Source organism: Echeneis naucrates, chromosome 20 (assembly GCF_900963305.1).
Source record: "Echeneis naucrates chromosome 20, fEcheNa1.1, whole genome shotgun sequence".
NCBI classification, from domain to species: domain Eukaryota; kingdom Metazoa; phylum Chordata; class Actinopteri; order Carangiformes; family Echeneidae; genus Echeneis; species Echeneis naucrates.
This window is the reverse complement of record NC_042530.1, coordinates 11,743,545-11,767,669: the sequence shown is the minus strand read 5'-3', so window position 1 is coordinate 11,767,669 and position 24,125 is coordinate 11,743,545. Positions and strand designations below refer to the sequence as shown.

Sequence of the window (24,125 nt, the reverse complement as noted above, 5' to 3'; positions counted from 1 at the left end):
GTGGAGACATAACACAGGTTAGGACAAAAGAAGGAATGAAGGGAGGAGGGAGAAGGAGAGAAGGAAATAAGGAAATAAAGATTTGGAAGAATGCCATTTTCTTTCAGCAAACAGTCCATATGTATCTGGGTGTATTGTCATTATTTCAGAATATGGACCTGCACTATGATTTAAAAAGTGTGAGATGTACTAACAGGGCCAACAACCCTTCATGTATGGGTGCCTAATTAAAGGGCTAATTAAGTGACTTCCTGACAGTTTTCCTGCTGTTTCAAACGAGCTCAGATCTCCACTCCTCATGGGCTCTGTGTCATGGCCTGCTGTTTCCCACTTCATCGTCAGGGGTCGTGCCTCAACTGGACATCTGCCTCAGCGAAGGAGACACACCTTAACTCTGGATGTGGAATGACCTGAGCCCTGCGTCATCAAGGCAGATCTGACAAGTTCATAAATTAGTGCCGGCCTTTTTTTTTTTCTTTACTTTTTTTTTTTTCAAAGTTGTTATAAAGTTAAAGTTAACCCTTTTAGAAACGTATAAACGTAACAACACACATATCAGATCCTAAAAACCATTTGTCTTTGACTGTGCCACGGCTTCACTTGACGTGTTTATTAGAATAGGCTGGCCGCTATTCTGCAGCGGACAAAATATGGAAATATGATGTTGGAGTTGTCCTTGTACCCCAGAGAGCTCCACCTCTGGCTAAATGCGCACGGAGTGGGCGGTTTCTGAACACACACACACACACACACACACTAGTTGAGGCGCACTCAAACGCGTCTGGCTGCAACCTGCTGATTCCTGTTAGACCCTCAGACAGCTCGGAGGAGAAGGTGACAGTCACTGTGAGCAGCTCAGCTGGTAGAGGGCGATTTGTCTGCGTGTGTCCCAGAGCGCAAAGTTGGATATAAGGGGGGGAGAGAAAAATTGGACAGATGTCTCTTTACGCAAAATGGCTTATCTCAGAGGAGCTGTTCTTCTTTTACTGGTGAACTTCGCGTCAAACGGCGTCTTCTGACCGAGCAGATCGAGCGCTCCCAATAAAGTTTCACATGGTGCACTTTATCCCCGAGGCACCTCAGCGCGCTACGGCAACCAGAAATGAAAGCAACGCCGACACTTTCCCAGCTGATTTTGCTTTAGGACGTTTTTCAAATGGCTTGATGGGCGACTGACTCTTTTTTTTTTTGGGGGGGTCCACTTTTGATCTGAGGCTGACGGACAGCAGCGAGCTCGGCCGGACTCTTGGTTACCATTACGCTCGTTTTGCATTTTCGGACCAGGCGACTGCTGATCCAAGGCGGACAGACTTGGGACTCACAGGCGGGACAAACACCATGACCAGCTGCTGGCTTGCCTTGGTCGTATTGTGGTGGAGCGCTTATTACTGCATGTTCCCGGTGGCGGGGAGTAACTATTCACTGGATGGAAACAACGAGGCGCACCCGGGTTTCATCCAGCGGCGGCTGCGGACGCACGAGAAGAGGGAGATGCAGAAGGAGATCCTGTCCATCCTCGGGCTGCCGCACAGACCCAGACCGCATCTGTCTCACGGGAAGTACAACTCCGCGCCTCTGTTCATGCTGGACTTATACAACACCATCTCCGGCGACGAGAAGAGCCCGACGCGGGGCGCGCTGGACAGATATCAACCTGCGCGGACGACCCGGAGTCCTCCCCTGGCCACCTACCAAGAGACTTCCTTTCTGAATGACGCAGACATGGTGATGAGCTTCGTTAATTTAGGTAAGTTACCTGAGATGATTCCACGGATTTTTATTATTATTATTTTTTTTTTTACACTTTCATAATGTTTTAAAGATGAATCAAATTTGGACTCAGGTAAAATGGGAAACAGGTGGAACGGAACAAAGATGAAATGGCAACCTGCCTTAGCTTTTGACACGGAGAATATTGAATTGTAAAGAAAACAAAGTGACTGATTAAGATAAAAATCATCTTCATACCTGGATCCCGGCTGACGCACACAACACAAACATCAAATGGATCATAATCATCAAAATATCTCCTCTGTGGGTTTTAGACCTCTGAGGTTTGTTTGTTGTTATTTATTGTCAGCGGGCTACACGTCCCCCCTTCTCTGTTGATTGTCCCTCCTCGGCTCATTTACAGCGCCGAAATTCTGCGGTCAATTTTCTCCGAGCGGCGCGCTGCGTGATTTATGTCTTTGCGGGGAAAACACAGAGAGCCGTATTCTCAGCAAACCATCAAGCACCACGGCTGGTATTTTGTACATAAAGGACCAAATCCTGCCGCTGACCTCCGGTGCAGAGAGTTTGTGGGAGTTTTTATTTATTTTTTTTTCTGTGCGTAAAATTGCGTCGCGTTGTTTGTATTAATCGGTCAGATTTGGGGTTAATTAGCTCCAGCGACGATAAAGAGCGACACTTTAACGGGTCCGCCTCATAAAAGCCTGAAGACCTTCCTTCCATTAGCAGCTCCAGTGTTTACTGGGAGACTCTAAACAGAGCGCCTGGAGATAAACAGAGTCGGAGGCTAGCGGACAAGAAGGCTGAGATCCAGATTGATTGTCATCCTTCTTGGGAATTCCAAGGACATTGTCACGATGAGGCTGAAGGGAGCAGTGGGAATGTGTCGTCACTCCTAACTCATCCCTTTGACTCATCACCTTCAGAAACCGTTTAGTTTAATAGGGCCTGCTACCACACAGGAAGAGGAGAATCATAACAGGTCGGAGCCCCCAAAGTTGAAGAAAACGCTTCTGTACTTATTGCCCCTCTGAGTTTTTGTGTTGCAACATGTGTTGATGAAAACCAGATCTTCAAACAGAAGGTGGTTGCAGTTTTGGTTTCAGATATCGAAGCCCCTCTGTTGGTTTTTTTATTTTTTTCATTTTTTTTTCTTCGCTTGTGGGGGGAGTGTGATGGTGACGGCCTGGTGTTTGTGTGTCTGTGGTTTTGGTGTTCCTGTGCTGTGTCAGTTTGGGTTTATACTCCTGTGCTGTTGCACATCTGGCTCTCTACTTTGATTAATCACGTCCTGTGCATCTTTTGACGATTCCCTCAGATTTCTGCGGCGACCAGGGGATTAGGTTGCCATCTCTTCCAGCTGTACACAGAGTCCTAACCGCCCTGGAGGAGGGACGGCTTCCTCCCCGAATGTGATTGTAATTAATGTTGGACAGGCCAAGGCTTTCCATCTGCTTTGCAAATAAGGCCTTGCGCGTCTACCGTGTGTCATCGCCACCCGATTAGTTTTTAATGTGTCTATTTCTCGATTGTAGCAGTGACTTAGCGGGCTTTAGCCGAGAGTTGCCTGAAACACTTCTGGGTGGTCCTTCTTGTTTAAAAACCAGTTAAAAAAAATCTGGATATCATGTGTGGCCAAAGTGAAACTTCAAATTAAAATCAGGATAAATGAAAGGAAGAAAGACGAAGAGGCCAAACAATTTGCCCGAATCGATCTGAAAAATATGCGGTTGGATTAACAGACGGCAGACTTCATGGAAAAGCCCCCTTTTCCCTGCGTGCTCTGTGTCTTGCGCGACGTCAAATCAAAGCGAAGAGGAAGACCGCCTCTAATGATCTGATTTAAAACTGGCCTCACCTGTTTACATTAGGAGCTTCTCCCTGCTTGTAGATTTCACTGACCCATAGCAAATAAAATGATGACATTGATTTAAGCTTTGGCCTGAATTGATGTCTTTAACAGCCAGCTGGGGCAGCAGTGCAGATAGAGAGCTCATTTTCTGAAGGTGTTCTCCTGGGACACGGATAGATTTAAGAGGCCCTGCGTTACGTCCAGGGAGCTTTCTGCAAACCATGTGGCTCTTCAAACCCCACACCTCCTCTTGCATGATTCATATAGACCTCTTTTTCAGTCATCTGTTGTCCTTAGCTTTCATCACTCGCTAGGAATCATCCATTGGAAAAAAAAAAAGTATTACCAGGAGCATATTTGCGGACGTCTTGCTTTCCACAGAAGCCTAGTGAAATGACACAGTGTGTTGTATGACTCACACCGTGTGACATGCTGCAGCGTTCACTGTGGTGCGCTCAGGTAATGGCAGCGGTCACTAGTTTACACTTGTTTAATGTGGGTTTAAGCAGATTCAGGTATCTTTGTGGCTCTCCTGGAGAGAGGCACTGAACTTTAAACATAACATTTACTGCAAACATAACAAGTGAATGTGAGAAAACTCGGAAGAAATGTATGAATAGAAGACTGAGTGTGATGTTTTAAATACAAATGCATGTTATTTCGAGAAGTATACGAAGGAAATCCTTTTTTATACATCTCTCACAAGGAAATATACTGTTGAGTAACTGAAGGGAAACTGAACAATAATGTCAAGGTGCTTCCTGGTGACAAACAAATACAAGGGACCAATACTCACTGAATGAGAATGAGGTGTTGACATATTGCTGAACAAATATCTGAAGTCACTGTCAGAGCTTTAATAGCCAGCAGGGGAAATCTTGATATTCCCATCAGGTTTGGTGTTTGTGGCTTCTAGCTTCTAGCTTGTGGTTATGGTGAGTCAGGGATGCACAGAAATGGCTTTGGTTTCATGGGTCGCAGTGCAGGAACTCCAAATGTTGTTCTTGTGTCATCTGCATTTAACTGTGATGAGTTTGCCTCACTGCTTCACCGTAGCTGCCCCACAGCCGGCTGAGAGACAGTTGCAGAGGCCTCTCTGAACTTGGCCTGGCTTAGCACGCAGCCACCCAAAGTGTCCATTGGTTGTTTGCGCCTACGTCCCTTTCTGTTTGCTTGCTGGGTTTTGACCAGAGGGAAGGTCCCATAATAATCTGGAAAAATACACTCACGGTCTAAGACACGTTGTTGTTTTAACTTTAAATACATTTTCCTTTTAATCAATTGGTAGTGTGTTTTCTCGTCAAAGTTTTAATCACATATATGGTTCTCTGGTAGCCAGATCACAAATCTGATCGCATTTGTCTTTGTTTTCTCTGGCTAAATCTTAAATCAGGGTTGGTGCTCCTCCAGTCCCGCAGATGGTTTTAATACACCTGAACCTGGGTGGTAACGGCTTATAGGCTTGTGAAGGACTATGCGCCAGACAAAAGTTGTCCCTGCCTTAGATCTTATAGGAGAATGATGGGAAATATCTGTGTAATTTGCGGGTTTTTTTTTTTTTTTTCTTCATATTATGCCGTTCTGGTAATCCTCAATTTTTTCTGCTCCTCCCCTTTGCTGTCTTTTTAAGCTTTCCACAGGCCCTTTACCTCAACCGCCAAGCTTTCGAACAACTTACCTCCCACACTTGAAAGGCAAACAAACCATAAGGCTTTAAGAAATGGGTTTTCTGAAGATTAGCTGGGTCCAGACACCGCTTGGCTTACACTGAACCAAAGTTCTTTATAAATAACTATTTTCCTTGTCTTATGATGCCTGGTTGCGTTTCTCAGCGGCTAAGCCTAGATAAGCCATTTCCTTTGCATCGAAACGTGTCCCTAAGCCCCTGCATGATCAAATAATTAGCTGGCTTCAATCAAAGAGGCAATTGTTTGATGTAGGAGGGAGCTTTTGAAAAGTTTCACAAACCCGTTCTGAGATATTTCCTGAGAAGTTTCAGAGAGCAGAACCGAGGACCACCCGTCACTTCACCTCAGCTTGGACTAAAGCATAAACAGCATTAGTTGGAAGTTTAAGCGAGGAATTTAAAATATGCTGAGGTGCAATCCAGGATCTTCTCTGAGACAGACGCTTGACAGTCGAATCCCCCGTGCAACAGTAAGAAAAGTTACATTAAGAAACTTTAAAACCCCCCGTGTCTGTTTTCATCTGTTTCCAGAATCAGATATTTCACTGCTGCTACAAGTTCATCTGAACTTGCAGTGATGTTCAAGGACGGCCCAAGATATACAAATAATTCTGCTTATTGAGTTACAGTGTTTTAAAGGGCTTCCTTTTTCTCATGTTTGGATTGTATTAGTTGTCAAGCTCTCTGGCAAAACATACAGCTGCCTCAAGAAACAAACAGGGTTGATGGGGAAAACATATCTGGTTAACCCGACTATGACTTTTCCAGTCCTTTATGTGTGTCATAAAAGACTAGGTGTTTGAGGACGACTCTATTGTCCATCTGCTTCAGACCTTACCTTGCATGTAAGTGTGTGCAGGAGTCTTCACTGTATTTGCCTTTAGATGTGGAGCAGTTGACGCAACAAGCCTTTTCCTGCGGGTGGATACGCAGATGGAGATGTACACAGCTACGGTCGGTCGACCCTCAGGTCAGCAGATAACCGTAGATTCACAGATTGTTCCGTTTACACTTGAAGTCGTCTCCGTCATGCACCTCAGCCACGGATGATATCTCCCCCTCTCGAGCCATAACTCTCTGACTTGATGAGATCGGGGCTGAGCACAGAGATTACATTTGCGGTGTTTTTGTTTACTCTTGCCTCTCTTCGTGTACTTGTCTTCATTTCTTCCCCCTGTCTACTCTCACGTCTTCATTGGACATTCCAGTTCAGACTGATAGTGGCGTGCGATGGAGGAGTGGGACAAGTTTGGCAGAGGTGATGGGCAGTGGATTCCTGGCTGGTAACGATCTATCAAACTTAGGCAGTAACCCTGACGAAGCATCTGATTAGGAACTGCTGCCAACATTTATCACTACACTGGTACAGGCATGCAGGACTCTGCTCTGTTTGCTCTATTGAAGATGGGAAAGAGCTCCTCTCTCTCCCTCTCTCACATCTGTTCATTTCCCAACGTCTGTCTTTATACTTTCTCTCTCTCTAGGAAGGAATCCTGCATTTCCTCTTGCCCCATTTACTCAATTTCAAAACATTATCCGAGAGCAAAACCTCCGAAGGATTCCTGACCCTACGCTGTGCAACAAGAATTAGCTGATCTGAAACAGACTGATGTGACGGCACCATTCAAGGGCACATATAAAAAGACAGAACGAGATGTATGAGCCCTTCTTAAATATACTGATTATAGTATTGACTCCAGTCCAGTTATCAAAATGGGCTTTTAAAGGCTTTTTTGGACCCAAAAGAAAATAATTTTGGTATGAAAGGCACAATTTAAAGGAACCATTTAAGGATAGTATTTAAAGACGTATAGTTTTCTAATGATTCTCAGACAGACCTTTGCTGTAATGGCTTTAACCGATGAAAAAGCGTTTTTAGCCTTTTCGTCCAAATGAAAAACGCACGTCTGTGTGTGAAACGAGGGGAGATGGCGAGGGAGAGATCATGACTCTGCTGCAAAACTGTCAGCCTTGGTCTTCTATGAGGAGGCCACGTAGAGGAGATTTCACCAGATGCTAATCCGGAATTAGCTCTTATAAGTGCTAGCTGTGTTTGCATATTTCAAGTTTGGGAAAGCGGGGAAAGAAAGAGACACCAACAGAAGGAAAAAACATAAAACGTGTCTGTTTTGACCTGCAGTTTGGGGAATACTATGAAGTGGGGAAGTGAGGTGCACTGAACGCCGGGACGTGTTGATGCCATTGGTGGCATCAGTGCACACTGAATCAACAGGTTGGTGTTATGATTATATAAAAACAACTATCCTCTGATTTTACAAGACAAGATGAACAATATCTTGGTTTGTCACTTTTAAAATCCTAAAAGTATTTTTTTTTAACAGTTAAACTAGCACCTTAAAGTTCAAATCCATAATGATTGCAGTCTTGGTTGACTTGAGGTGTAGTTTGGTGCTGCAGCCTTCTCACATCAATTTAATCGCTGCACATTGCAGGAGGCAAACCTTTCTGTAAACAGTGGTAGGTATGTCTTTGGAATTTATGGTCTGCCCTCGCTGTTAAAAAAGGTTGTGAACCTGTGAACTGCTGAACTCAGACTCGGCACGTCCTTGTGTGCCCAGTGAACTCCATTAATTATTGTAATGACCCAGTCATTTGCTCTGCTGGAGAAGGTCCGTCTGGTAATGGAGATGACCGCGGCCAACAGGAATGGTGTAAATGTAAACATTCCTGCTGTCACATTCTTCTCTAATACCGCAGAGACGAAGCCTGCTGGGATTTATCTATAGCACTACTAAAACAGAGGAGGAGGATGGAAGAAAGGGAAGAAAAAAGGCACACCCAGAGGATGCTTGGGGGTCCATGGATTCATGTTGTTGACACCACAATTGTAACTGCAGGCCTCAGCAGAACTTGAGACTCATCAAACCAGGCCATATTTTCTTCATCTGTCCTGTTTTGTTGAACCCGTGCCAACTACAGCCTCAAATTTCTCTTCTTCGCTGACAGGAGTGGAATATGATGTGTTTTTTTTTGCTGTTTCACTGAGATAGGGATGTCACGACAACCAATACTTAGGGACAAAGTTGATACTACAAATCTGATGGTACTTGTTTTTCCACTGCACCGCTGGTTTCAGGAATACCATAAATGCCCTAAGTTTCTGGGAGTGGTGAGAGCAGAATAATAACCCCGGCAATCACACACAATTAGGGCTGGTGAAGATCTAGCCCTGAAGCATCACAAAGCAATTGTTTGTCAGATGTTGGCTGAAGTGATAACTGAACTGAGCGTTAACCTGCTTCCGCTGGATTTTATACATTACACAGCGGCCATATGATTGGCTCACTGGATTAATGCATTGTTAAGCAGCAGCGCAGGTGTTCTTAATAAACTGCTCTGTGAGTGTATGTTTAGCTATTACACTCATTTCCATGAAATTTGGTACAGACCTTCACATTCCTCTAAGGACGAATTGTAATATGTTTGGGTTTCATTAGCGCCAGTATCGTATTTAGATTTTAATGGTTGAGTTAAAATTTAAATCGGTTGGATTACGATTTGAATTTAACCCCCGAACCACGCGATGTCTCGGTAGTTTAGTGTATTACCAAATCCCTGCAAGAAAAAGCCTCTTTTTGTTTAGCCGATGCAAGCTTGCAGACACCACTGACGAACATGATCGAATGCCTACGCAGTTTGCATGGCCGGGTTTATTGATCCTTCGTCAGTAGCATGGTTAAAAGCTCAGTGCTTGGTACATAATGCTGTTACATCACCCATATTTGACAATGTGTTCCTTCTAACAGTTGTGCGATTTTTGAGGATTCACATTTTGGGGTTATCTGTCCGGCCATCAGTCCAAATATGGACAACTCAGCTATGTTGTTTTTTTATTTTTTATTTTTTATTTTTTCAAATCTTATGCAAGCTTTCATCTGACCTGAAGAATAAACTGATTTGATATGGGTGGGCAAAGGTCAAAGGTCAGGGTCAATGTGTCCTCACCAAACATATTCTGGCCTCTTGAATGTGATATTTCAAGACTGCTTTGAGGAACGTTCTTCTTCTCTTCAAATTTGGCCCAAACACTCACTTGAACTTACACGTGAACTGTTTAGACTTTGGTGGACAAAGGTCAAAGTTCAAGGTCACAGTGACCTCACAGTGTTGTGAATGCAATATGAATGCCCTGAGGGAACTTCATTACATCTGGAAAGAACAATCACTTGGAAACGCACAAGATTTTGGTGATTGAAAGGTCAGTGCCACTGTGACCTCATACAACAACACAAACAAATGCTAATTAGGGCAGTTTATAACACGCTAATTGGATAAAATGATGAAGAAATGACATTTTATATCCAAATGGTCAAAGGGCAATCATAACATTCTGGAAAAACACTTGGCCATCATTCAAAGCTGTAACTCAGGAAGAGGAGACTGTGACCATATTTCCTGCAACTTGGCTGGTTGGCAGAGGCACAACAGCGAGGTGGTAATTCTAGTTTCTGTGAATGCGATAATTTCCTCCATTTTCCAGAATTCCTTGAGACTACTTGCACAGATTGGAAGCGGTTGTTGAAGCTGTCTGATTTTTGGATGTTGATGCGAAAAACAGGCCATATTTTAGCTGTCAGCATCAAAAATGTCTGGTTGCTGCATTCAGTCAGCAAATATCTGAATGTTTTGTCTTTGCCCCTCCCAAAATTGACAAATGCTATTCAACACTCAGAAATGTAAAATAGAACAACAATTGTGTTTCACAATGATAAATGTTTTCGGGTTTAGTGTTCCCTCAAGGTTAAGGTCAAAGGCTAGTGAATGAACATAATCATTCACTCAAAGTCTTTAAAAGTACACAAATGCAGGCAACTGCACACACTCTGGAGCATATTTGAATGTATGTGTTAGGCAGCAAGGACGCCCACCTTGTTATCCAAGACGTCTCCATCAGACAGGAGTGTCACGGATACAGCGGCAACACTTGGGCCTTCAGTTATTGCAAGGCTGGTTTGAAACAATCATGTCTCCAGCGAGAAAACGTCGCCATGTGAGCGCCAATGTTCCTGACCCCTCTAAAAAAGTAGCCTCCCTTTCAGCTGCACTGCTGTTAACAAATTTACGGCCCCTGGGTTGACTTTCCAAACATGATGCTGACAGGAAAACAGTCGGAGATGGAAGGAATGGAAGCAGTCGTAAGAAAGAGATGAAAAAAAGGAAAGGAAACGCAGGAAGGGAAGAGCACAATATATACAAGCTGTATTTTTTTCCGTCAGATTTAATATGAACGTAATTTTAAAGTCATCATGACTTAACTACTGAGTTTACAGTTTGTAATATTTTGGTATTAACTAGAAATTTGAAAGATTTTCATTCTGAAAGAAAGGCATTTTTCATTTCTTTGGTGAAAGAAAGCTGTGTCATCATAATTTCAAAAACAAACAGAGAGCATTCAGGTGAGAGAGCAGTAAGATGAACAAAGATGGTTGTATTAATGTGTCAGTGAGTGGATTACACTAATATATCCAGAGGTAAGGGATTTCACTGCCAATGAGAACACCCATAACAAAAATGTATCCAATTCCAGTGCCATGAGGCTTTCTGGATAAAAGGATCTTATCACTAAGGATGTGCAGGGGAAACTCCGCCCAGTCCTTCCTCATGTACAGTTACTTTCCACACCTCCAACCAGCCAGTCTCCTGGATACCTTATCTGAATGTTTAAAAGTCCAGTATGAATCCTTTTCCAACAGGAAACCTCCCATTTTTCATTTGTGTATATGTGCAGTTTCTTTGTTATACATAGATTAGCTGCTGGTATTGTCTACACCCTGAGAGGGAAATTCATTTTATCAACAAAATAATACCGAATTTCTTCAATGTGGTTATGAGAAGAATTAGGGCTCAGTATGTTTCCCTCTTACCTGCTATGCTATCTTCAAAAAATAGAAATAACTTGGCCGAACAGTTCAGTGATCAGGTTGCATCCATTGTTCTTCCAAACCAGTTTTGAAGTCCCAACCTAAACCCTGTGTGAAAATGATGGAAAACTAGAATGTATAACTCTTTAACACCTGGACCTTTTGCTTATTTTAACCATAAATGGGCCAGAAAGTGTCCTGTCAATAAGTGCTGTTGCCCATTTTTCCAGAGCTCTCAGAACCTTCGATACCTGGCAGTTTACAGTATGTCAAAAGAATGTGTTAATGGTTAACAATGAAGGAACAGATTCGACAACTACAAAAACAGCGCGAGTGGAATTACAATAATGACCCAATATTGGTCGTGAAGCGCAACTTCTCAGCTTTCAGAAACCATTGTAATTTCTCTGTTAGAGGAAACATTTGCAAACTTACTGTAATTCAAAGTGCGGTGGCCACTGGCAATGACGCTCGGTTTAGAAAGGTGAAATTGAAGGAGCTATTTTTAACGGTCAATGTAACTTTGTTAGGATTTGGCGCCATCGAAGTAAATTGATATTTATAATTGATATTGATTTGGTCCTTGTTACCTCGGAAGCTCTCTAATATTTCTACGTTCTTAATTTTAGGAACTTTAATACCACAACAAGAATGGAAGTTCCCCCCTACAGTTTATTGAAGTGCAACTTTCTATCAAATGGTAAAAACCGCCTGTCGGTCTACATTTAATAAAACTAAGCAGAAGCATGTTTTTAGAACTCATTCATTCGTCTTCCACTGCTTATCCGTTTCCGGGTTTGGGGGAAGGATGCTGGAGGCAATCCCAGCTCACACTGGGCGAGGGCAGGATACACCCTGGACAGGTCACCAGTCCATCGCATGACCAACAACCAGTTAATTTAACTTAAACATCATATCTTTGGACAGAGGGAAGCCACGCAGGCACGGAGAGAACATGCAAACTCCCCATAGGAAGGCCCCAGACCGGGAGCCGAACCCAGGACCTTATTATTCAGGGGCAACAGCACTGACCACTATGTCACTGTGCTGCCCTGTTTATTTATTTATTTTTTTTAGAAATTATCATTTCTTGGGCAGCACGACTGCATAGTGGTTTGTGCTGTCGCCCCACAATAAGAAGGTCACGGGTTTGGTTCCTGTCCTTTCAGTGCGGAGTTTGCATGTCTGCGCGGGTACCCTCTGGGCGTCCTCCCACTGTCCAAAGACATGCATGTATAGATTAACTGGCGACGTTGAATTGACCGTAGGTGTAAATGCGAGCGTGAGTGGTTGTTTGTCTCTGTTTGTCCTTGTGTGTTGGCCCTGCGATGGACTGGCGACCTGTCCAGGGCGTACTCTGCCCCTCGCCCGATGTGAGCTGGGACGGGCTCCAGCAGATGAGTGAGTGATAATCATTTATATTTTTCAATCCCAGCTGCAGCACAAAAAAAGAGAGTATGATCAGCTGCATCCTCTTCGCTGTAACTGTCCTTGAGGTGCGTGTAGAACTTGATTGCCCATCTGCGGTAAACTGAACCTATTAGACAGTTCCCACTCGTCGTCCCCATACTGGAATAACATCATTTAACAAGGCACTTGGGAGTCAAGTCAAATGATTTTTACTCGTATAGCACCAAATCAAAACAAACATTATCTCAGTGCAATCTTTCCATGGGGAATGTCTCTCTATAATGTTATTTAGAGAGACACAGCATCCACCAATGAGCTCCACAGTGGCAAGATAAAGCAAAAAAACGTTGAGCTGAGCCAGTTCCCAGGTCAGCAGACATCTGCTGCCACTGGCTGGGCTGAGAGATAACAAGAGGTCAGGACGAGGAAAGTGACATTTCTCTACACTTTCATCTCAACGATACGGCGGTGACGTCTTGGATAGAGGTATTATGAGGAACATTGATTATTTTTGGTCTGATCTTGCTCAAGGACCACCTGCTTTTCGAATATCCAGCTATCTGGTTACTGCCACTATTGTTGGAGCTATGCCTGTGTGTAAAACAAGCAGTAGATCTAACATGTATGTCAGCCCAGGGGGAAGATTGAAGCTGAGCTCGACTGGATCGTGTGCTCTCGCTCGGAGCCAGTGAAATGCATTGCGGTGACCGCGAGGCTTTTCCAAAGGGAATTCCACTGAGGCTCAGCTGTCTACATGACAGAAAGAGCGGCGAGGAAAGGAAGGATGACGGCGCATCAGCAATAGCAAGGTGTGCAGATGTGCCGAGAGGGAGGCGTTAATTGCGAGAGAAAGGTAAGGTAGAGTCCCCGGACAGCGTCGCGTTGAATGCGCTGGCCTTCCACGTTGCGACCATGGAATGCAAAACCACCAATATTTTGACTTCTCCTTTGGAAACAGCTGCGTTTCCTTTTTCAAAGATATTTTTTCCTTATTTATTGGATCCCTCAGGAGAAATCCATCTACTAGCCCTGACACTTGCTTCCTCCTCTAAATCTGGGACCAGACCGGCCGATCCCAGACACACACGTATACACAAGCTCACATGCACACCTGCTGCACAAAAGCAGACATTAACAGATCACTATAGCACACCTCTTTACTGCCTGCACTGGTGCACATGTTTATGGAGGCCCATGGACACACAGAGGAAGAATGTGCGTACACAGACGAGGAGCAGGAAACTACCTGTAAAACGTCCCGAAAATAATGAATTGGCAAACAATAGAATAACCTACAGAGAGTTTCACACACTCAAACACATCCCTGCGGGATCAGCCTTCAGATGTGTTTCAGGCAGGAAAACCTCTCTTTATTGACACTGCATAAATTAAAATCAGACCATATGCCATGTGCAATGACTTTCCTCATAAATATTTACTTTAAATGTTTGGTGATTTGTGTCTCTCTGTTGTCCTGCATTTGGGGGATTGGAGATTTCATTTTGTAACCAAGCAACAAGCCAAAAAAACACGCTGCACTTTAACCCCCTCTTCCTCTGTCATGCGGCAACCAAGAGACAGCAAATCCTGACAATCGAACCAACTCTAAACAAATCATCTTTTAGTGCGCTGTGTACCACAAGATTAATGATTGTGGTTTAGGATTGCTGATGTTAGTCACATACACTACACAGTGAGTGTTTGGTGTCATTGGCTTTGTTTATGACTGCAGTGTTCTGTTGTGTTTATTTTCTTGTTGGTGTTTAATGAAACAGTCAGTAGTTGTTTCTTTTTTTCCTGTCAAATCTGCCAAAGAGGAGAAGATGTTGGAGAGAGAAGAAAATGGACTCGTGCTGCATGGTTCCATTTTTATGTGAACAAAATGGCAGCACTGAATCTTAATTTTCTGCTGCATGTTAGTTTCGTTGAACTTTGATATGCGCAGATTACAAAATGTGTTCTTTCCACCACTGAGGACTTAAGAGACGGCTCTTCCATTCGCAAGACCAATTCCCGTGTGACAGCCACAGACGTAAATTGAAATGAAGTCAAGCCACCTTTATTATGACCACAGGCTGTTGTGACTGCAGCTCTACCGTAGAATCACGTTTTTAATTACTTCCCCTAAAACGGAAAAAAAAAAAAAAACTCCTTCTTTTGTGGATTCCCGCCATAACTGTGAGAAATATGCTGCGCGCTCTTTTGTTGACAGCTCATTGGCCCAAATTCGTGGCCAATGAAACAAACACTTGTTTTCACAGGGGCTTTGGGTGAAATCATAACTGGCCATTGATGCCATTTTAGGTCAGTGAGTGCTCCAACAGAAACAGACATTGTAAACATTGATTCAAGACATAAGTGTCATGGTTACATGTGTATATGCAAGTTGCAAGATGAGATTTTGACGTTTTAATCATCAGAGCACAAACATTTAGGACCTGAGGGTTGCAAATGAAAGCGTGCTGCAGGAGTTGTTTGTACGCAACGATATTTTGCGTAACATGATTCGCATTTGCATGCTTGTTGTAAAATTTGCACCTGAACCTCAACTCATACTCTAAATTTAATCCCACATTCCTTTAAAAAAAAAAAAAAAAAAAAAAAACTGGACGTAAACTGAAGTAAGGCTCAAAACACTTTACTTGATTTTTATGAACTACGATGCATCAGATGTAAAAGATTACTGTGGTGTAAAACGGTGCATTGAATTACTTAGTTTTTTTGTTTGTGGTCTTGAGCTGTCCATATAATCTTAATTTATTATGAAATGTCCCAAATGTTATGGTTCTCATGTTTTACAGCTGGCTAAAAGACTCTTCTCCCACAGATACGTATTACCAGTTGAAATAGCATAAATGAAAACATTATGCAAAAGGATCTGACATCAAATATTACCAAAGGCTGAAAGAGTATTCAGTACTGCATAATTAAAATTATAACTGCATTATAACGCGAGCACCCAGAAGTTGGGGTACTATATTATTGCTACATCATTACATGAGTACTTCAAAGCCAACCTTCATTTTGATCTCTAGTATTTACCCTCTTTTATTGTTTCTCCAATGTTTCACCTATCGCTGTGATGTTTGTTTTAGGGTTAGTCTTTTTCTGTCTCTTTGTCAGCAGATGACATTCACAGTTCCTTTTACTTCAGATGGTGCTCTACAAATATTTTCCCCGTCCTACAAGGTAATGTCTCAGTTGTAGGAATTTATGGGCTGATGGGTGACATTTCTGTTAGTTGTTCAAATGACTTCATCATTTGTCTGCTGAAACATTGTGCCATGTATGTTAACCTTTTGTTTGCGTAGTTTCTTTTCACTTCTCGCATCCAGTGTGAATGGTAACACTTTTTTTTTTTTTTTTGGAATCTGAGTTTGTCCCCCACAGATGGAGTTTGACAGTTTTCATTTCTTTTATACTACTGACCATATTTTCATCATCCCTCTGATCCAGTCATTACCCATCTTAAGTTACTTCTGTGCTGTTTCAGTCAAGAATGGGAGCGATTCCAATGATACATTTTGACATGATCTTTACTCCATTCCCACCCACACCACATCCTTCTCTTTAGTTATCCACATAATTACAGTTCTAAGTTTTGCTGCCCACTGGTAATTTTTCAGATTGGGTAAATTCAGCCCTCCCTTCTCTTTTGGGCAGAGAAGTGTCATATTTAATTCTAGCTGTCTTATTTTCCCGTAGGAATTTCAATATGATTTTGTCTTATGTTTTAACATTAGAACTAGGATTCACAGCAAATAATGGCAGTCTTTGTAATTTATTCATTCTTACTGTTCTCCAAAGTCTCTCTCTTTCTTCATGTGTCATCAATTTTCTACAGCTGGCATATGATATGTTTGGAATAACAATAATGCACTGTATGAAATACACATCCAACCGGTGACATTGATGAGTGATTTTAGGCTTTTATGCACTTCTTTATACTGACAGATAGAAAGAAAAGTTCTTTTTACTCCTTTAAATGCATCTAAACTGAAGTTAATGGTTAGCTGTTTTTTGTGAACCCTAACCCTAACCCATATCTATTGTTCTCCTGAACTGTAAAGTGATCCGAAAAACGTTTTTGATTCATCTGCTGTGGTTACACATCCCTGTGTTCTCTATACTAGTTTGCTTATTACATTTTTTCTTGGCTCTCCTTATGTGAGATGGAGCTGATGGCTTCTGACCAGCTTTTTAGTGGGCAACCAGATGATAGATATGGCTGCAGAGTATAGATAATACTCGTGCAATCTCCTAGTATAATAGATAAATAAACAAATACACAATTCTCCAGCCACAACAGAATTATTATTAATTGCGTTTATGGTATTAGATCTGGTCTGGCTGTATCTATTTTGTATTCTGCTATTGGAGAAAACAACATTGAATTGTTTTGGTGGAACTCTTGCACATTGGTGGGTGGGAAGCAAAAGACCGATGTCAACTGCATCAAGACCTTCATCGAAATTTTAAATGTGCAAGCTTCTAACGCAGAGGTTGCTGTCGTTTCTGCTAGCTGCTCACTTTGAGGGTAGCTTGTTGTTGTTTCCCCAAGCGAAAGAGAGTTTGAAAAAGAAAATGCAGCATAAAACTCTGTCGGGCCTGTACCTGAAGCCCACGTCCGGTGAGTTTAGAGGGTCGACAGAATAAAATCTCCTCTTGACACACAGGTATGACACACTGAGCTACCTGAAGGCCAACTGGAGACTCAACAGAGAGCTGATGACTGCTCCCACTCAGTTGTCACTCGGCTGATGGAAAATCCTGATAATGCTCGGTCCAAAAGCCATACCTCAGTTATCTATCTGTTAGCGAAGCCCCAGCGGGGTCACAATTACAGCACATTATCCGCCTGTCCTCAGGGTTCCACACGTACACACACACACACACACATGCACATACACACACCAGCTGAAAATCTCTAAATAACAAAAGATAGATGTGTATCCAGACCTCATTTTATCATCTTGTCTGGAATGCAGCTCAGTGGTGAAAGACCTCTGGGAGGTGGGAACAAAAATCAAACACTCTACCTCTTTGGATGTGTGCGAGTTCGTGTGTGATTGTGTGTCTGGGGCACGGTGCCTGACATTATGTGTCATGGTTTTGGATGGGTACTTTTGAAAAACCCAAATGGTTCTGGAGGATGATAGAAAAATGTGATTATATGGTTCAAATGGGGCCTTTGTTCCTGGAGATGCCTGTCTAGTGAGGTCATTATATATTGTAACCTGTGGGAGGTAATGGAAGAAGAGCAGGCTGGATATCCAGGCCGCTGATGAATGTGTGCTTCTGTGTGTGTGCTTGAGGAGAAAGGGCTGCTCTCAGGAACTAAAAGTCTTTTGATTGTTCTGCCTGAGTTTTGAGTCGTGCATTGGAGCGTGATCGTCCCAGATTAACGTTCATTCATCAGTGGGAGACACTCTGCCCGTAACGGACCTAACGTGTAGAGACAAACATTCATGCTGATGGGCAGGTTAGAGTTAACCATTACTCAACCGTGATGTCTTTGGGTTGCGGGAGGAAGCCGGAGTACCTGGAGAAAACCCACGCAGACATGAGGACAACAGGCGAACTCGAAAAAAGAAGGGCAGCAGGTTCAGATCCACCTTCTTGCTGTGAGGTGGAGCAGTTCTGACCACTGTTCCATCACAGCACTCTGCCGCTTCAGCTGAACAACCTGGTGGAAATAAAGATGTGATTTGATTTGTTCATGTAGACTGAAAATCAACTATCTCAAGTGAGACTAAAAAAAAATAAATAATAATAATTGGCTATACTACTAATCAGACTGAATGAGTGATAGGGACCAATCCCTGATGTATTCAGTCCTCTGTGTGCTACAGATAACAGGTGCTGATGTTCTTTATTATCATTATGACAACGTGGTGCGCTTTCTTAGCTAATGTTCATTCTAACTGCAGCGGTCCTGTGCAAAGAGAGCCCTTACCTTCAGGACGCATCAATCTTTTCATCAAGCGTTTCTTCTCGCTTCCACTTGAAAGTACGGCCTGAACCACATTTCTTGGCTGAGGTCAGCTGCATGTCAGAGGCACCTAGCAGTGATCGCTGCAGTCCTGGAATCCCTTTATTAACCTAACCCTGCTGGTTACCTGGAGCGGAGCTGTTAGCTTCTGTCTGCTTGCTAATGGGACCTGACAGTCAGCAAATGGGCTGCTGTCACTGCCTCATGTTCTTACCTCAGAGGCTGTGTTCTCTCAACACTGACCTCTGGGAGTGTCACTGCAACACAAAGTGTGAGTGGAAACGCAAGTGTAAGCACCTTTGTCCTCTTACTTGTATGTGTGTGTGTTCGTGTGAGATCTTATGCTGCAAATATTCTGTTCATATATTGGCTTTAACATCTATAGCCGTGCATGTGTGATGAACCAATATAACAGCATGCATGTGTGACAGAGCTTTTATGGAATAACAGGAGGTGTGTGTGTGTGTATTTATGCACCCTGGTGCATCAGACATAAACTGGCGCTCTTGTCAGTGACCCTTGGCTGCCCCTGCGGTTCTCAGCGTGTCGGCTTTGATGCCGGGTCAGGGAAGAAGATCAGAGCACAGGATGGGCCTCTAAAGACGTTCTCTCACACCCTTGTTCGGTGCTAATGATGAATCCCAGCAGACCGCAAGCCCCTTCGCCCAGCCCTCCACCCCAGGAGCTACCCTGCCAGCTGCCCTACTACAAAGACCCAAACGACGCAGCAGAAGGCGGAAACAGCTCCTGGTGGCAGCCAAGCATATAGTGGCAACACCGCAGGCAGCTCACACAACTATGGTGTGTATGTCTGTGTGGATGTGGTTGTGAAACTTCCAGCATTCATCTACTTTGCAAAAATCAACAGCTATACCCACGAGTAACCTTAACATGCTGCATCAGTGCCAAAGGGTTTGAATCCCCAAATCTGGCCTGAGCCCCCTTTAGAGAGGCCATTGTTTACAGCATGAAGAATTCCAGATGTTTTTCCTTCATAAAGAAATAGTGGCAGTGGGTGAACAACTGCTTTCCAACGAAAGTCAATCCGTCAAGCCAAAGTCTTAATTAGACGTTACTTTGCTGGAATTAAAGATGAATGCAAGGCTGATATAGCTGACCTATCCTCAGAAACCATCAAGTCTGAGAGAAAAACCAGACAGATTATAGACTGGAATTACATAAACACAGATGGATTCTTCTCATGCCTTGGACATCAGCAACATTTTTCTATTGGTTTAGCCATCTGCAAAGTCTTGACAATGTTGACAGGTTCTTGGTGTGCAAAAAATTAAATTAAGGAGTGTTTGTGAAAATGTCGGCTTGTTTATTCTCTTTCTTTCCCCTCATTTGCTTTCATTTTGTCTCCTTCTCGCAGCTTCATCATTCATTCGGATGCATTATTGGTCAGAGGAAATTGTAAATTGCAGATTTTATTCTTCATCTTTTGGATTCAGTCTTGGCATGCTGCACACGTGAAGCCCCTACAAAGAGGGGTTATTTAGAAGATAGTGGAATGTTTGCTGTACGGCAGAGAAAAAAGCCGAGCTCATGTTTTTCCAGCCATACTGGCTTCTTGTTCCCATTGTAGTTCAACAAGGTCAGCGGTGCCTTTCTTTTAAAAGGACTGCAATCATCCTATTTCTTACAGGAGACAGAGAGAAAGAACGAAAGAAAAAAAAAAAGGAAGCCTGCTACAACGACAGTAAACCAGAGCATTTAACCTGTCGCACAAACCAAATGTCAACATCCACTCTTTCCTCTTTGACCAAGAGGAAGAGGAGGAAGAAAAGCTCGGGTTGTGTGCATTATGAGAGAGAGCTGGGAGATATCAAAGGACTGATGGGAGTATGGCTTAGAGTGTTGAACCTTGGCTTGTGAAGAAAATTACGTCCATGTTGACAAATTTTCATGATTTGTATTCTAAGATAACGCTCTGTAATGATGCAAGGCGGACGGTGTGCGGAGACGGTGGGGGAAGGTGGGCTGCAGACTGGAGAGGCCTGAAAATAAGATCAGAGAAATTGTTACGCTTTCCCAACATCCGGCTTTAAACGTACTCTCATTGCATTCACACTCTGCCGTCTTTAAACAGTCTTAACATTTCCATGCAATTTAACTTCAAATATTGAAATAATCTTGACATTTCTAAATCTCATTTCATCTTCTATTCATGAGAAACCAAGTACATTTTAGAGTAAAAATGTCCATTGTATTTTAAGCAGTACTATCTAGTATTTATATTCATTTTTAAGAAGCAATAAGGCCTAATTCCTGGTAGTCATGTTTGGGATGATCCGATTAAGATTTGGAGGTGAAAGCAACAGATCAGAATCAGTAAATATCGTAATATATTTTCCATGTTCATGCCCAGAAGACTCCAGTAACATAACTTCATGACGCTCCACGTCTCACCTGCATTTGACACATCCTCAAGTCTGGAGTGCTCCTGTGTTGCTCAACATAATAGAACATGGTTTGGCTTTGATCCAAGTACAGATAAACACTGACTTTAGCAATTTTAGAATGTTTGCAGTTGCAGTAACATTTATAAGACTAATGTTATATAGCTGATAGCACTTCCTTTCGTTTCCATTGTTAGCTTTGCTTTCTTAAAAGTCTAATCTTCACTTCAAATAAAAAAATGATTAGACCTTACACTGGTGCTCAGTCATGAGCAGTGAGACGCTGTTGTTCTGGGGATAGGTTTTGACTTCAGTGTGAGGTTTATTTCATTCAATATCTTGAATAGTTTTGTGTGTCTGTTGTGACTTGAAAAACAAAAAACCAAAACAGAATACTGCTGTCTGAGGTGAAGAGATTTGCATGAGCGTAGATGTCTGCAACTGTAGGAGGATAGAAAAAACTTTGTTTAACTTGGCAGTACGAGGCAGATCTCTCCATCTATCATCACACTGGTACTTACTAAAAGCTTACTGACAGATATAATAAGAGCTCCCTTAAGATGCTGTTATCTGGGTCACAGGTGCTCTGGCCTCTGTGATCTGCATCGCACCACTGGAATCAACAGTAAAGTAATGATGAAAATCAATCAACAGGCTGTTTTCGGAAACACAGATACCGCGGCCACAAACAGACTTTGGTATTGGCATCCTGAACGGGACGAAAGCTTCAACACCTCAGTGGAAAAGTTAATTACTCCTCCAACCTCAAACCATCCACAATGTTGCCTGCAGTTAATTTTAGTGTGTTGATGAAGGGTTGTTGGTTGTTTTGCAGTGCGGTTGCGGGACCTCTGCAATAAAGCAACAGTGATTTGATGTAGGCAAGGCATTTCTCTGATGCTTCTCTGAGGGATTAGCTGGACAGCAAACGGAGTGTGAGCTAAAGCATTGACCATTAACCGCAGACCACAAGTTACTCAACCACTGCCAGGCCATTTTCTGCTTCACACCCAAGATTTGAATTTGTCTGCGTTCCTTCCTACTCATTTAAAAAAAAAAGAAAGAAAAGAAATTAGTTTCTTATTTTTCCATCCTACCTCTAAAATGTTACATCCTCATTAACTGTGTTTATTGACCAATTTCACTAATGCAGAAGTTGATTGTCAACTCCCAGAGTCACTTTTATCTATGCTTCCCTCTTTTCTTTTTTTTTTTTTGCGCTCTTCTGCTTGTACACTTTCTCCACAGTCTTTCCTTTACCTCATAAACAGTCACGCAGCTCTAATGATCAAATCATTTTCATCCAGATATCTCCAAATTAACCATGACAACCGTTATCTATTGCTTTTCCACATAAAGCAGGTCTAGACTGTACTGTTTATGGTATTATGAGCAAAGCCCCATGGGCACGCACCTGGTTGAGGAAACCCTCCCTTTTAAAAAACCTTGAACAGAGCCCAACTCATGGCGGATGGTCTGTGTGAGCTGGTTGGGTTGAAGGAGAGAGAGAGAGAGTGATAGATAGTTAGAGAGGGGGAGAGAACGGAAGGCACTGAGAGCCATGACATCATCAGTTTCCACATAGAAATAATGACAAAAAAGAAGAGAAACAAGATTAACATAATGGACAATGCTACTGCTGCTGCTGATAATGAAGAAACCAATAAAGAGAGCAATACTGAATGCAGCAGAGGGTGTTGGGCGTTTCCACGGAGCAGTGGGTGGTTTACTATCGCAGATGCAGGGTTTTACGGCTCTAGAGAGATACTTGAAAATGAGAGAACAGCTCCTGAAGCAGCGCATCTGCAACTCGTCCATGTCACTTTCTTTCTGTCGCTAACTGTCTTCACCTTCCTTCAGTGCATCCGAGACATGTGTTCTCTCTATCCTCCACAACAACCGACTTTGTCTCTCTTCGTCTGGTCTTGTCATCTTCCCCCTGCCTCCCTGTTATATTCCTCACTTTACCTGACATAACATTTTTTTTTATTTTATTATATATTAACCTACAGATGATGCTTTTTTTCCGTTCCGTTCTGCTTGTCCGGTTTAATAAATGGGTCACTTGTGAAACACTTTATCACAGACGGGTAGCAGAGCCACTAGACTGCAGACAGCGGATAACTCCTTATAACAGTGGAGTTCATGTTTCAGAATTCAAGAGCTTGGGCACAGCAAGAGCGTGCACATCTGTAGGAGAGCAGTGAAAACCGATTGGACGAGGTGCTGCTGCTCTCTGCAGCTTAGCCGGGCCACGTCGCACGCACGGCTTATTAAGGCCTCTTCAGTCACCACAGGAAACTCCTTAACTGTAACTAATTTCCCTTCATGTCGCTTTCTCTTCCCGAACTTTCATTTGTTATGTTCTCAGCGTCTCTGCCCGTATCAGCATTCAAACAGCCATCATTCATTCCTCTCTCCTTGCTCCCTGTCGTCTTCTCTCTGCCTCATATGTCAGCAGAATAAATCAGAGTCTTGGGTTGACCATCAGAGAACTTCCCTTCCATTGTCAGGTTTTCTGGTTAACCCTGGCTGCCTCTGTGGGCCTGTGCATGTGTTCAAGGGACTGAGGATAATAGAGAAAATAGTGGACTGTTTAAATGAAAATTGACTGTCATTACCTCAGGCAGGCATGTTATGTTTCCACTTGCCTCTTTGCTTGCCCACAGCAGTGGCAGACTAGAGATAGCAGGAAAGAATGGTGAGGGCGGATTGGAAGGCACAGACTGGTGGAGGCTGGTAAATGATAAGGTGGTTAGACTTAAGATAAAAAAAAAAAAGGATTGAATGAATGTGCTTGGTTAGTAAAAAGTACAGGCAAAAATTTAAAACATCAGCCAGAACGCAGAGCGGGACTGAATGAACTGCTCAAGACTGGAGGCACATACTTGAACTAAGGGAGCTACATTGCCAGCTTTCGCATCTATCATAACAGATGTTTATGTCACAGCCTCAAACTTCATTCTCTTGCTCAAAGCACCATCCATGCTGCCTCTTTCTTGAGCTCTTCTCTTCTTCTGCTGAAGTGAGCAGGCCAACCGGCTGGCCACGCCCCATCTCGCGGTTTGTGTGAAATTGATGAGCTGATTCAAATATGACTGAAATCTCATCGTGGCCAAGTGAAATCCACCAGAGATGCAGTTTTGTTTTTTTTGTTTTTTTCTTTCCT

At 42.9% G+C, this 24,125-nt stretch overlaps 1 protein-coding gene across 2 annotated transcripts in view; it reads left to right on the top strand.

Annotated features, from left to right (window-relative positions):
- The first annotated feature begins 812 nt into the window (after window positions 1-812).
- The window catches only part of bmp6 (bone morphogenetic protein 6), a 42,854-nt gene continuing 19,541 nt past the window's right edge, over window positions 813-24,125 (top strand). For both annotated transcript variants that reach the window (XM_029528588.1, XM_029528587.1), the window contains exon 1: window positions 813-1,747. In XM_029528588.1, the coding sequence (XP_029384448.1) occupies window positions 1,339-1,747 (409 nt within the window). In that variant the 5' untranslated portion in view covers window positions 813-1,338. The remainder of the gene's footprint in view (window positions 1,748-24,125) is intronic.